The 16,069-nt window shown below is 38.5% G+C and overlaps 1 protein-coding gene across 1 annotated transcript in view; it reads right to left on the bottom strand.

Moving 5' to 3' along the window:
• The window catches only part of LOC116322487 (WD repeat-containing protein 70), a 42,638-nt gene that overhangs the window by 2,178 nt on the left and 24,391 nt on the right, over window positions 1-16,069 (bottom strand). Inside the window, exons 12-17 of the mRNA XM_031742572.2 lie at window positions 15,577-15,661; window positions 15,331-15,469; window positions 7,821-7,921; window positions 7,525-7,604; window positions 4,129-4,245; window positions 984-1,146 (exon numbers count right to left, since the gene is read on the bottom strand). Coding sequence (XP_031598432.1) covers window positions 984-1,146; window positions 4,129-4,245; window positions 7,525-7,604; window positions 7,821-7,921; window positions 15,331-15,469; window positions 15,577-15,661 — 685 coding nt within the window. The remainder of the gene's footprint in view (window positions 1-983; window positions 1,147-4,128; window positions 4,246-7,524; window positions 7,605-7,820; window positions 7,922-15,330; window positions 15,470-15,576; window positions 15,662-16,069) is intronic.

Here is a 16,069-nt window from a genome sequence, read left to right as displayed (position 1 = left end):
ATCGCGGCCAACACGGCAGCTTTATTAAGTAGCATCCAGACTACGCAGGTGTGTGAAGATAAATACATGCAGTTGGGGGTTTTTTTGCAGTTTACCTCAGAGAATAATTTTAAATTCTTAGACCAAAAAACACTCTGACAAGAATGAAAATAAAAGTTTCTTTGAAGGTGATCATCAGATTTAAAAAATACACATGAATGTCTGGTGACGTTGGGACCAGGTAGATTTTCTCCTAAAACAAATATCAGATTTATGAGACATAATTCCATTAAATGCTGTCAGATTTCTGATTATTCCCATTTTATTTTAAACAATGTGCTTTACTTTCAAAAACAAGAACATTTTAAGTTTCACTGACCTATGGTGTGTGCATACTATTGAGTCATTTTTTTTCTTTGCTGTTGTGTATTTTAATCCAAAAGCTCTTCAGCCTGCGTGCTTGTTTTTGTACCTTTCAAATAAACATGCATAACTGTAACAAAAACTTATAAATCTATAGCTGCCTGCACCACCTCTAAGTATTAACTGAATCTTTAAACCCACAGAGAGCTGTAATGGTGAAAAGTAGCCCACTGTGTGAGCAGCCAGGCTAACGTACTTCATCTGATTTACCTACTACACTGTGTATCACTAGGATACTAAATTTAACTCGAGCTTGTTTGCCTGCAGTCTGAAAGACAGACTGTTTGATTTGGCTCAGATTTGTTCCACGCTTACATAGTTGTCGGATCCTGATAGTGATCTAAAACTGTCTGTTGCTCTCTGCTCTGCAGTTTCGAGTGTGTGAAACAGTACAGCTTTTTAAACATTCATGTGTCACACCGGTAAGAAGAAACCTACCTGTGTGACACCTCACAGTACCAAAAAGCAGACACACTCATCTTACACTGTCTGATAATGAGAGAGGGTGGGTGAGTGGGTGAGGAGGACAGAAACCGTCACATGGACACAGTGTGTGAATTATTCATGCACTTTTCTCTTACTGTGTGTATGCTGGAGCAATCCAATAAGGGTTCTCTGATGCTTCCTTGGCATGACGCAGGATGGCCTCTCGCGGGTTACTGTCGTCCGTTTTATCTAAAGCGATGTTCTTCACAATGAATGATGACAACGTGCCGCCGTGAGCTGCGACTCTGCCTCCTCGGCCTGCCAGTGCACACAGTTAGTGGATTAGATCCAGCTGAGACTCATAGACATGCAAAACTACGTGTAAATTAATGAAGCTGTGCATCTTCTAAGAGTTTAGCGAATCCTAAACATCAGTAAAGTGTTACTTTGAATAGTTGGCAGTAAATCAACCTTGCACTCTGTTACTGCCAGTGAGTTTTTGTGGACAAGTCAGCATGTCCGTGCAAACGCAGCTATCCACCTCAACCAAAACGTTCACAAAGAGGTTGCTGCCGATCGTTCCCGGATGGTTGCGGACCGGTCTCTAGGCCCGTGTTACTGGGGCCTCATTCACTTAACCCCACCTTAATAGACAGCAACATGAGCTGACATCATCATAATGGGCAAACGGCAGATGTAAGGCTATGATGAGTGTCCTTTTGTCACCAGTGGATATTAGACCTCTTAACTAGCTAATGAGCTGAAGTTCTGAAAACCGGGATTTTATATTTTTCGACTTTGGTGACTGCGTCACAGGGACATCCCAGACATGTGAGATTTATTTACTCATATTGATGTACTACATATTAATCTATAGTACAATATGAGATGTTGGAAAGTGATGAAATTTGTGGGTTAAGTAATCAATTTTTGGCATCAGTGGGAAAAAAAGCGTAACCTTTCTCGATACTTCAATTCATGTGATCTGGGAGGAAACTAGACTTCCAAACCTCCACTTAGCTTTGTTTTAAGGTTTAAGAAAATCTAGTTTGTGATGTGAGGCTTTAAGAGAGACGATGTTCCAGTTGGCTGTTTAAAAATATAGATGTGACTCTCTTACTACTTTAAAACATAATGGGAACATTACGCTTTCTTCAATTATCAGGTTGTCACATATTTAATTTTTAGTCCCTCCACAAAGCAGCACATACAGGCTCGGCTCTTTGCTGCAGCATCCGTATGCAGTTGGCTGGATTTGACTGCACTTAATGGAACTTTTGGGGGGAAAAAACTTCCTGCTTTCCAGAGAGGACATCTTAAAAGATCAAGGATATGATACACACACATGCACGCATACTTAAAACATGTAGGGATTTCCTGCTGAAGCTGGACCGTAGGTTTGTTTGGGGTTTGAGAGGCACCTCTTTCCATCGCTTGTAAGCATCCGGCCAACCACCAAATGTTACCTTGCAGTTATCCAAAGTCATTTTTCACAAAAAAACACATATATATAATATAAAGTTACACACACATGCACTGTAATCTAAAAACCCGGGACCTTTTATTTGTTTACACACATATATATACATATATATTATATAATATGTATATATATATATATATATATATATATATATATATACATATATATATATATATATATATATATATATATATATATATATATATATATATATATATATATATATATATATATATATATATATATATATATATATATATATATATATATATATATATATATATATATATATATATATATACATATATATATATATATATATATATATATATATATATATATATATATATATATATATATACATATATATATATATATATATATATATATATATATATATATATATATATATATACATATATATATATATATACACATATATATATATATACATATATATATACATATATATATATATACATATATATATATATATATATACATATATATATATATATATACATATATATATATATATATATATATATATATATATATATATATATATATATATATATATACATATATATATATATATATATATATATATATATATATATATATATATATATATATATATATATATATATATATATATATATATATATATATATATATATATATATATATATATATATATATATATATATATATATATATATATATATATATATATATATATATATATATATATATATATATATATATATATATATATATATATATATATATATATATATATATATATATATACATATATATATACATATATATATATATATATATATATATATATATATATATATATATATATATATATGTATGTATATATATATATATATATATATATATATATATATATATATATATATATATAAATGCTATATATACACATATATACATATATATATATATATATATATATATATATCAAAAATGCCACTACTGCATGTATAAATATATATATATATATATATACATATACATATGTTGTCTTTAAGCTTAGTTTGTGTTTACTATTTATAAGCCTCTATAAGAGTTAAACGACTTATATACTATTTGGTATATATTGAAAAACAATTATTTCCTTGAATCCAAAACATTTGATTGGCCTCATGTGCAGCGTAAGGTAGACCTGTTGTGATTGGCCTTAACTTCCAAATGGCTAAAACATATCTTTTGAACTCCCCACTGTGGAACCATTACATTGTTGCAAGTACATTGTGCTGATGGATTAAGTGAAAAAACAGTGGTAGTGAAGAGACGGTGAGCCAGCTGGATACTGTGATACAGGAAACACTGCCTGGCCCTTTGCCATATTGAAACACGGCTCAAACGTGTACCTATTATTATTTTTAGGTGTAGTATTTTGTAGAAGTGTGTTAAAAGGCGTCTTTAAAAAATATGAGGCAAGAGTAAATCTCTGAGAGACTGTTACAGCTTGACATCAGCTGGATTGCATAATACCGAGCATATCAACAATTACGGGTTTGCACATCTGCCTTACACCGAATCTTGTAGGTGTCCAGTTACGAACATGACTCAGATCCAAAACAAAAACAGTCGCTGAATTGCAGCCAAACCTGATTAATCTAATCTTGTTTCACTTGTTTCACATCACTTTTCATGTCACCTTCGGTCCTTTCATTTTCTTCTTGTTCACTTAACTTTTTGGTTTTTGCATTACTAATTTTAAAAACAGACAACAACAAAAAAAAAAGAAAAAAGAAAAAAAGAAGAAGAAAAGAGCATGTTACCTGGTCCAGACACCGGAGGCTCTGGTTTGTGGGATTTCTTTGGATCAAGTCTGTCCTTCTCCAGCTGTTTGCGTGTACTGCGCTGTCGGGCCTCTCTGAACATGGGTAAGGCATGAGCTGGAGACGCACAGAGTAAACAAGGACAATCAGTTGCTTAGGTAACTAAGACCAACACAACGCTGCCACACAAATAAGCAGTCAAGGCACCGAGCAAATTGTCCTTAAAAAGAACAGACAGAAATAGAAACAGAAAGAAAATGAACACATTTCTCCTACTGCACTGTTGGCATAAGATACACAAAATACTTGCAAAAACAGGCACTTGTACACAAATGATTTCCTTAGATCTAAAATCTATTTTATCACCAAACCAGCATATCAGCTGTTCTCTGAGCCAGGATGCATCAGGCTCTTCAAAAGTAATGTTGAATATACAGATTTTTCATGTCGCCTATATTAACTAATAATTAATAATCACCAGAGTTTGTCAAATATCTTCACAGATCTGGAGAACACATACTGCAAATATGTCACTAGCTGCATTTAAATACATTTTTGGATAGATTTGTGGGGGGGTTTGGTGAACACATGGACTGTGCTCTGAAGGACACCAGGTGCACAGATGGTGACCACATGTTCAACTTTACTGACTTACACGCTTGATTTTTGAGCTAAATACAAATGTCTGACATCATTAGTTATGTACAAGTCCATACAGAGGCTTCACAAATCTCAAGCAATGAGCTAGATGACTGCATTGTGCAGTAAAACAACCTCCTATTCCAAAACGTACTCAGGTTTTTAAATTAAATTATTGCTGTAATTGTTTGTTTGGTTTGGTTTGGTGCACTTCCTTCTGAAATTGAACATTATCTACAAGGACGACCCTCAAGAATTTTGACCACTTATATTTCATAAACAAGGCCCCAGGTGACCCCCAGCAGCGTCCCACCTATTGTGTTCTTCTTCTGCTGTAATGCACACCAGCATATTCAATACAAGTTTCAATTCAGACAATCACTCTACTGCTTTTCACACCTTTGTGCACACCATCACAACAAGGGGCTCGAGTACTTAAACTCATGAGTGCATGAGTGAACTGGTGCCCTCAAAGGTGTGTGATACACTGTGCGTGTGTGTGTGTGTGTGTGTGTGTGTGTGTGTGTGTGTGTGTGTGTGTGTGTGTGTGTGTGTGTGAACAAGTCAGTTTGTGTTAGAAAGTGTGTATGCTTTGCTCTTATCCTCAGGGGCTACAAGGTGACACTCTAGTAAAGAGTTAGATGAAGTGATTTTCCATTCGGGAGTCCCGTCAGTGTTAATTCTTCTGCGCCATGCTACATTAAGCAAAAAGGTTACTGTTAACAGATTCCCTCGCTTTTCTCAATGGGCCATCACTTGCTTCCTGTGCCTTCTAATTTTCCAATGCCAGGGCATCAAGTGCGTCACTCACCACTTTTGGCAGTCAAATGCCTGTCTACTTCACACCCTGTTGACATGGCAATGAAATCACATGATGCATTTGAAAAGGTAGCCCAAACAATAAATGGCATTTGAATGGGGTCCTAGAAGCCAATCAGCGACGCCGAGTCGGCAGCTGTCACGGTCCTCTAGGTCTATGACTTCAGTCTGGGGCCACAGGAGTGAGAGGCACGCACCCAACAGATGACAACCTCGTGTGTTGGTGATATGACAGCATGACAGGTAGTGTTTGTGTGTGTGTTTAGACCAGCAGCGGATCACGCCAGCGGGGGTGGGAGAGGAGGTTGTCCCTAGCGTGATCCTGCATAACAGAAGACCACATGGCCATCGCGTGGGCACAGTGCCCCTCCGGCTTTATATTCAATACTCCACACCCAACTCCATCTGCTAATGAACACCCTGAACACTCACTAATTCCTCACAAAGCCTCCACCCGTCATGAGATAAAGCGTGTCTGAATATTTGTGTGTGCGTGTGTGTCTGAGAGAGAGACAGAAAGAGAAGCCAGAGCGGATGTAGGATGTAAACCAGGACTGGCATTTTAGTTCTCTCTGTCTGAAAAGAAACATGCTCTGCTTGTCACGTCACATTTGGAAGATGGTTAGCATTGTTTTGGTGATACTTCTTTTGTTCTGTTTAAATCCCACTGCCTTACTGTATGAAGCAGATTAGCAGATAGTCTGTGACTCCAGGTTGACATGATAGAAGAGGTAAAAACTCACCGGCCACTTCGCTACTTACATCTCCTCAACTGCTCATTAACGTAAATATCTAATCAGCTGAGTATTTCAGAAACTACTGATCTACTATAATTTTTCACACTACCATTTCTAGGGTTTACAGATAATGGTCTGAAAAAAGAAAAAAAATTGAGTGAGCTCCAGTTCTCTGGGTGAAAATGCCTTGTTGATGTCAGAGGTGGAAGGAGACTGGCCAGACCACTTCAAGCAGATAGGAAGGAAACAATAACCCCAATAAGCACTTCTTACAACCGAGGTATACAGAAGAGCATCCCTGAACACACAATCAAACCTTGAAGCAGTACAAGACCACAGTGTGAGCTCTGCCAGCTTGGAAACCGGGGCCACAGTGCACAAAGGCTCATCACAATTAGACAACAGAGTATTGGAGAAATCTTGCTGGTCTGATGAGTTATAATTTATGCTCTGAAATTCAGATAGCCGACTTAGAATTTGATTTAACCAACAAGAAAGCATGGATCCATCCTGCCTGGTATCAGAGGTTCAGGCTGGTGGTGGTATAATGGTAAGGGGGATATTACCTTGGGAAATTTTAGGTCCCTTAGTCACGATTGTGCATCGTTTAAATGCAACACCCTACCTCAGTATTTTTGCTGACTATGTCGATCCTTTTATGACCACAGTGTACCCATCATCTGCTGGCTGCTTCCAGCTGGATAACACACCATGTCACAAACCTCAAATCAACTCAGATTGTTTCTTGAACATCTGAGTTCACTGCACTCAAATGGCCTCCACAGTCTTCATATCTCAATTCAACAGAGCACCTTTAGAATGCGATGCAACGGGAGATTCACATCATCCACGTGCAGCCGATAAATCTGCAGCAACTGTGTGATGCTGTCATGTCAATATGGACCAAAATGTCTGAGGAATGCTTCCAACACCTTGATGAATATGTGTCACGAAGAATTCAACTCAGTACTTAATGAAGTGGCCGATGAACATTTATGATTTGCATTAAAAGGTGAGTGAACAAGCACTGGGACAAGCCCATCCAAGGTGTACCCAGGATGGGATAGACTCCAGCCCAACTGTGACCCAGAATTGGATAAGCAGAAGAACATGGATAGATGGTGAGGGATCAGGAAATTAATAACACACACATTTTTATTTGGAAAATGTGTTTTCTACACTTGCGTGTAGAGAAACTTACGTGTGATGATGTAGTCTTGTGTAAGAGCCTCTGCGTGTTTCTCTTTGCGCTTACTCTTCACTACGCACAGCTTAGCCCCCCTGGAAAGAGTTATAAATGGTGCTATTTAAAAATATTTCATAGAATAAGTTTATGATCCTGTGCGCTCCAGATTCATAGTTAGAAATATCAGAATTTTATTTATTTGTTTATTTTATTTTATACTTAACTTATAGTCTCATCTGAGAATTTCACAACATACTTCAGATAAGGGAAAAGTGAGAGATTTATCTGTAAAAGGTCTAAACCGAACGTACCTGTGACTTTTAACGGGGTCATAATACACCTTAACCAGCCCGTTTCCAGTTCCCACCATTATCTGGTTAAGTTTTGGGTGCCACAGGCAGCGGACAACACTCTGAAATACAAGCAAAAACAGACAAAAACAAAATAATTCACTTAAGCACTTTTCTACAGTAACCCAAGGCTGTATGTGTGAGGAGGTTATACTTTCAAACTGAGATCTGCATCAGTTTGTGTGCCAGATTTCCAGGCACATTTTTGCTCCTCAGCTAACAAAGGTAACAATCCTATTTTATTGTCCTGAGTATTGTGAGTGTGTGTGACCCAGGTTGGTTGTGATACAGAGGGGATCAGTCCCAGCGTGCTCTGCTGCTCTAGTTGACTATATTTGGTTGTTGGGATGAGGGCTGGATCCCTCAGTCTGTGTGTGACAGATGGCACAGTGCCAATACGCAAATGTGACCACATTTATCCAGAGGTTTGGTTGTGTGTGTGTGTCTGAGAGAGAGAAAGAAAAATACAGACAAAACAGGGGCAGAGTAAGAAATGTAGTCATGATGACAAAGACTCTGTTCATTTTGTGATATGCAAGTTACAGCAGAGAACTCGAAACCCCCTGCAGTTGTCCCTGCTTTCTTTGCACACATTATTAGATCATCACAGCCTTCAGTAGTTAATTCTGGGCTATTGTTAACACACGCTTTATCTGTGGATAAGCTTGTGGTCTGTATGTCCTGTAGTTGTACAGACATTTGGTATGTCTTTATATGGAACAGGGAAGGCAATCTGATGGGGTCTGGGACAGAAGCGTTGGATGGGGGGTAGGTAGGACTATGACTGGGATGTCCTGGGATTCTGTGAGAGTGAAAGCTGCTTAACGCCCAGCTGTTCAGCTTCCCACCAGGATACCAGAGGAAGGCGTCTCAATAGCACACATGTGATCATCCATACACAAGCACGTACATGCACACAAAAGGGCAGACAGGGGAGTACTTGTACATAAATGTACATAGAGGAAAACACACCTAGCTATTTGATATGAAAACTATAAAGAGTCTACAAGTGTTCTATAAACCAAGATATTCTTTCACAGCATGAAAGAATAAAACTACTTTACGCTGACCCATTTTCCAAACACATAATTAAGACTATCTATGCTTTTGGTAAATTAAAATCACACAACCAGGCTTCGTTTTACTCACGCCTCATACATATTTGCACCATCAAGCCAGTAGCTCAGTGGTGTGTCACTCATGAGACAGACGAGGGTTAATCTGCTCAACCAGATGAGCCAGCTGTAATTAATTGAAAGATCTAGAAAAATGCTTGAAACAGAACGTACCGAACACACGCCTCGCATATTCTTTTCCTACAATGGCAGATGCATAATTTGAGTTAATAATTCCAATACAAATGCATGTGCAATACATACACTGGCTCATTCACCTAGTCTCACACACACTCATCCAGCACTGAAACTATTTGGTCTGGGGTAGATGCGTGTCCCAACACATACCAGCGTGCATGGTTTATAATTTCACAAACTGTGAATTTGTTTCAGTTTAAATGTGTAATTAATTGGCCTATCAAAGTTGCTAAAGCAACAAAAGACAGTCATCCAGAGAAATGCAGACATTCTACTACACTTCACAGGTCCTGTCAAAGCACGCACTCAGAAAAGCCAATGTAACAGGATGAGTGACAAAGAGGCCAGAAGAGCTACCTAGTCAAGTTAAAAAAAACACAAACCAAGCAAAATACTCTTGTTGATACCTCTGAAAATAACCGTGTTAACAGTGGAGCAAATCTAACATAAAAACCCGAGCAGCCTAAAACGACCTAGGTCAGCGGAGCCAATCTCAGCTGCACCCACTGAAAAGTCCACAGCCAAGCACAGCTCAGTCCAGTCCAGACTGCTTTCCAGATATTCAGAGAAGCATGTTTATACTCCAGGAACCCCTGTTTACACTTCATGTCCACAAAATTACATCACATTATGAGAGAGGAAACTTTAATCAGTCAGTTCTTCAGTAACATGCTTCTACGTTCCATCAGATTAAAATAACGAAGACTGACTATGGATAAATATAACAACAGCCACTTGGCCAATATATATGCCGATTATGAAATAAGGCACTAATGAGACATAACAGTCAGTTGTAGTTCTTGTTTGGCTGCTGGTGAGTGGATCCAAATGTGCACTGCTTCTGAAAGACTGAGTTATAATGGTTAAATGAACGCAGCAGAGGGAAAAAAGAGAGAAGAATGCTAGTTTAAGCAACTCCGCTACACCGTAAGAGGGCTACTCTCCAAGAAGTCTACAAATAGCACAAACTACCTGACTGGAACTCTATGCTGACTTCCAAGAGAAAACACAGGACACAGGTAAGTGTCAAAAGTCCCCTTTAAAGGTATGGTAAAGAGAACCGCTGACTTTCAGTGAGCTGTAAAAGAAGAACAGCTCACTTCAGAGGTTTTGTTTTTGTAGCTAAAGGAAAGAAGAAAATTAAATGTTGGTGTCTGCACTTTAAACACTGTACAGCTATTCAGCGCTGGAGGTTTGGAGATGCATTTATGCATCTTACTTTAAAAGGCGCTCGATTTCCTGAAATGAGGCACTGATCAAGCAGAATTCAAAGCACCATTTAACGTCTAATTCTTGCTATATTAGACTTTGCAACTAAATTTAAAGTTTCTACCAAAATCTCTAATTTTTTCCAATCTTTACCCAAATATGCTAGACTATTCCTCACATTATCTATTAGGAGCTCAGTCATTTAGAAGAGGTGCAAAGCAGAGCAGCCAATACTCCACACTGAAAAAAGCCAGGAGAGATTGGTTTGGGCATCTGTGTATGTCCTGGGTATGCTGAAGAGATTTCATCTTTTTGCTAGCTTGGAAACACCTCAATGTCTCCCCAGCCACGTTGGCTAGGATGACTGAGGTCTATATTATCTACGCTTATGGCTCACTCACACTAAAGCAGAGATAAGACAGCAACCTTCTTTAGACTAGAGGGCAAAAAAATCTGTGTTTGCCCAGAGTTTAATGTTGCAGCACCTTCAGTCTTTGGGTGACCACTTTCGACTGCAAGGTGAATGCACAGGGCACCTGATAGGAGGCAACCTGTCTCCAAGCAAATGCAGTCCAACTTGGACTGACGGCACTCACTTTCAGACACACTGGTGAAGATCTGCATAACTTGTAAACACAGAGTGCCATTGCACATTGTAGCCTTGGGCAGTCTGCGCTGATGAGCTCAACAACTCTGTGATGAGTCTCTTTCCAATAAGGGACCAAAATCAACTGGTTGTATTCTGGTCATATTCCTATATAAAAACGTTGCCAGGTGCCTATGTCATTCTGCAATTAAACTGCAAGTACATTACCATTTATTGAGGAGTTTCTGAATTTACAATTTTACTCTCTGAGGTTCTGGCTGGACTTTGAATGCAAATAGCCAGTGTAAATTTCAGTTTAATGTGAATGTAGATGACAGAGTTGCAGCAGACATATTTGCGATTTTCACGAAGTTGACACAGACAGCACACGGATACAATAATTTTGGCTGTGCCACAGTGACCAAGCACTGTTTTTACTAGTTGGATGGCAGCATTAGACTGTTGCGCCCAGCTAAGTTGCAGGAAATGGATGGATGGAAGCACAACCAATCGTCATCATCATCATCATTGTGTTTACAATCTCAGGTATCGTTGGAAAGTGGACTATTGGCCTTGGTGGAGGTCTGCACTTTGCCATTGTGATTCTGCTTGTGGAGTATCAATAATATATGGCCAATAGCGCTGGATTTTCCCACAGCAGGAAATCTCATTATATAAAGTATTTATGGTGCACATATGTAGTTAGGATCAAATGTGCATATATAGATAAAATGACAATCGGCACACAGAAGTATGCATACACACAAACAGAGATTTATAGAAAGTGCATAAAAGCTACAGGGTTCAGCCTCCATTTGAAATCCAGCCAAAAGCTTGATGCTTTTTTAGTAAACAGGATCTCACCTGGTTTCTGACCCATCTGATGGACTAAGATAAGCTTAAGCGTGTCTGAAATATTTACCAAACAAGCCTGAAACAGCCTCTGCTCCTGAGCGCACCCCAGAATCCAGGTCTGGGGTTATGTAGACTGTTTAGTTAGAAATGATTGGTGGCCCTTCCTTTCACTCGCCTGCTTGGTGCGCCACTTTATAAAGACTGCACTTAAATTCTGGAGCCATCCGAGAGCTGACGGCTGATGTAAACATAGTAAATAGCACATTCATCAGGTTCACCGAGTGCATGCTGGAGATAACTGATCTGCTGCACAAAACTAAATTCACACATCAAAATTACTTTAGAAAATCGAATTTACTTACTTATACGAGCAGGTGTGGGTGACTGATTTATACTTGAATTGCTGTGTTGTTGGTCAGCGGGTGGGGTGAAGAAGTTTATCAACTCAACACAGGAAAAAATGGTCTAAGCTAGACACAATCATTCCTCCTGCAACCAACCACGCTTTTAAATCATGTTTTAGAAGAATTTATGATTCTTAAACACAAACATTTCTTTGTTTCTTACTTTATTTCTGTGTCCCTGTGGGCCAACAAACTGAGGGGTTTTAGGACATATAAAAGCAAATAAATCAGGTTGAGACAGAATCCATATCAGGATTAAGTTCCTTTTGGAGGGAAAAGACATTAGTCAAAGTAGTCAGACCCAAAGAAGACAACAGGATCGCTGGTTCTAGTTCATATAAGGTTTTTGTCTGTGTGGTAGAATTTTAACTCGCATTTGTGGAGACAGTGACAGACTTTCTTCAATGATAAGCACCCACGAGCCCGTGCAGTGACGTCTGTTATAAAGCCATGTTTCTAATGTGACATCCATTGAAATCTACTCAGTCCATCCCACAGAAAAATTCTTTACTCGTAAAAACAGAGCCCCTTTTAACTGAATGCTGTTTATTGTTCTAGCATTACACAACTTTCATTCTTATTTTGTTTTATTTAAGACTTTTTTGAAACATGCAGCTGGTATAAAAATAAAAAGTGTAACAAAATTTGGCAACTATTTGATATGTTGCCTTTATTTGGTTTAAAAATAGGGCTTTGGTGGATTGTATCATTGCATTCTGTTTTCATTTACATTTCACAGCGTGTCCAAACTATTTTGCAAATGGGGTTGTAAATTTTGGGAGTTTAGTACAATTAACACAAATAAAACCACTGCCAAGACGACTTGCAGCCTGCATCATTCCTTAATCTAAAATCTTTTTTTCTGCGGCATTAGGCTGGATTTTGTGGGAAATCTACTGGATTTCTGTACAGCTCACAGCGTGAAAAGAAAGGAAGAGGTATTTTGCCGTCCTTTAAGTGAAACTGAGCTGACACTTCCAGAGTTTCTTCCAATGGCAGATGGTGGAGCAAGTGAAAGGCCAATGGAAAAATCACTTCCAAATGTTTACCCTCTTCAGTAAAGTGAAAGAGAAGACAAACGTCCACAGAGTGATGCAAAGGAGGAGGGTTGTTAAGTTCTGCACAGACTCTTTGACCCAAAGCATCTGAGGTCTTTTGTTTTAATGCTACCTATAGCCAAAGTGAGAGCAAATGTTATAGCCACAAGTGTGTAAATGTTTGTGAGGCTTTTCAAATACTTAAATAAAAGACACAACTTTAACTGCTTTGTCTAAATGACTGAGAGCTACACATAAAATATGTGGATTACGGTGTTTGCAGATTAATAATGCCACCAACTGTTTCTGAGTGACAGCATTATCATTACACACTCAGAGGTCAAGTGTACTCAGTGGCGCTCAGTGTTTAGTCCTGTCAGGTTTGTGGAGTGTCGTCTTCTAACCGTCACCAATCAGAAGCCCTAGCTATCTAGAGAACAGAAGACTTTTAAAAAAGCAAGGCCACTCACGCAGAGAGGAAATGTGGCTTTGAATTTGAGAAACTATTTCATAAACAATAATGGAAAACTAAAAATAATGGTAGGTATCTTGGTACAAACACTTCATGGTATTGGTGTGTCAATCAGTTGACAGTGAGGGGGTATCACGATGTTAAAACAAGCTGTTCTTCTATTTTGGCAACATTGTAACCAACAGAGAAATCAGAGAATTCATTTTGTGTTGACAACATGGACGATATGACAAAAGTTACCAAGTGTATGCACACCTGAAAGCTTAGATTTAAACTCAGTCATTTTATTTAACACAACTACTGCAAAATTGCAATTATAAAACAGGAATGAATAATGTTTAATTTCAGGTTTAATTAAAAAAACTGACCATTTTTCCACTCCCCTCAGTTAGTGCAGCTGAGCAGTGGGGTGTGCACTTAGTGTGAATGCTGTGCCAAGTTTTGCAAGATAACAGCAGCTGGCTGGCAGGGTTGAAGGAGACACACACACAGTCTTTTCTCTTTCCCCTACCCTCGAACATGTTCATTCAATGGCCTATGTGAAAGGAGCATGCCTTAGCCGGGGAAACTGAGTTAGAAAGCATTAGTTTCAGTCAGGACTCAATGTTATGTCTATAGATAGACACCATTAAATCTCTGAAAAGGGTTTGAAGGTTGAGAGAAAGAGGCGGAGGAGCAGGAAGCAGCAAAAAAAGTGCTTTCTACTGTAGAAAGCACCTCTGCAAATCATTTCAGCACCTATGGCTGGTTGCCCTCACCAAATGGATTTCTGAGAAAGCGGGATTAGTGTAAAAGTACAGAGTATGCTCATGTGTCTGACAGAGTACTCTGTATGTGGGAATGGGACGCGCGGATTGTGTTTTTAGATAATTAAATTTCAAATATAACTCAAAGGCAGTGCGCATAAAAGTGTCAATAGCTGTCCTGCCAACAGTTCGCGGGAATATTGCAGTAAGGAAAGGTCACATTACCCCACTTTTACCTTTAACTTGCCTTTATTCTCCTTCAAAACTCAGCTCATAGAGCTGTGATTGTTTTTCTTACCTCAATGATGCTATGTTATACTTTGTTTACAGATGAATTCTGCTCACACACAGTGATTTACAGAGGAAAACGTCTAGTCACTGCCAGACAACTGTGCTACTTATTAAATAGAGAAAAAGAAAAAAAACCAAACCCACATTTCTCTATCTGCAGAAAGTCATTCTTTAGCTCAAATGATCATTTAAGTCAGTTTTTTTTAGGCTTGTTTATTGAGTTTAGCTCAAATTCTGCAACGCACATTTCGAGCTGAAATCATAAAAAAAGCAGTGGAATGCATTGGGTTAAACAGATCTTTAAATGAGTCCTTAGACTACTGCTGTTGTGTTTTCAAAACATTTTAAATGCTTCAGTTTTGCTTGAGCGCAAACCACTTATGTTGAGAAGGAATGACTGTCATATTGATTTCATTATGTGTCATTGTGTATTCATCATCTTTTCCACTGCTCGTTATGTGTTCAAGGTCACTGTGTTGTTTGCAACTAACATATCATATCAACGAGCTGGAAAACATCTTGTTGCTGTGGTTGTTGGGGATTTGAGGCAGAACTTACTGCGTTGGTGACATCTATTTCGTAGACCCTCTGAAACGAAATGCGGTCAAAGAAAACCAGCTTCCCATTTCCTTCATCTTTCTTCACCGACGTCCCCGTCACCAGAAGCTTGTCATCTGGGCTAAAACAGCAGTCGGTCCTAACAGGGAAAGTTACAGACATGCATCATCGGGTAATAATGCATATGTAAGCACTTACAGCAACAAACAGGCAGATTATAATTAAGATGACAGTTAAAACTCTCACATGGAAAAGTAGTTGGTCAGACCACTAACTCCATTCACTGGCTTCCTGAAGTTGCGTATATCCCACATCTTGAGAGTGTCATCGCCTAGGGGGGGAAAAAATAACAGTTGGGGACAAAAGGCAAACTGTAAATTATGAGTCACCACAGACAAAACTTTCTTGAAGGTTATTTACTTTACCATAGTGCAGCGCATCTTCCTTAACATAGAACGAGGCTGTATGAGTTATTTTTCATTTACATTACAGAATAATGTGAAGCGCAGGTCTCTTATGCAGAGTTATTCCAGTTTACCTTTGTGCTAGACATCTCCTCTCCAGATTACATACCAAGCTAAGTCTGCAGGGTGTTGCTGTTAAAGATCCATGCTTATTTGTATACTCAGAATGAAAAGTCACTGCTTTCCAACAGTGATCTTTGACCTTCAAACAGACCCTCTTAGGTTGGGTACTGATGACCAGAACTTCAAATTGTGGCTGTTAAGCTTGGCAGATA

Source organism: Oreochromis aureus, linkage group 7 (assembly GCF_013358895.1).
Source record: "Oreochromis aureus strain Israel breed Guangdong linkage group 7, ZZ_aureus, whole genome shotgun sequence".
Classification (NCBI taxonomy): Eukaryota; Metazoa; Chordata; class Actinopteri; order Cichliformes; family Cichlidae; genus Oreochromis; species Oreochromis aureus.
Note: the sequence above shows the minus strand (reverse complement) of the source record. Positions and strands in the feature narration are given on the sequence as shown.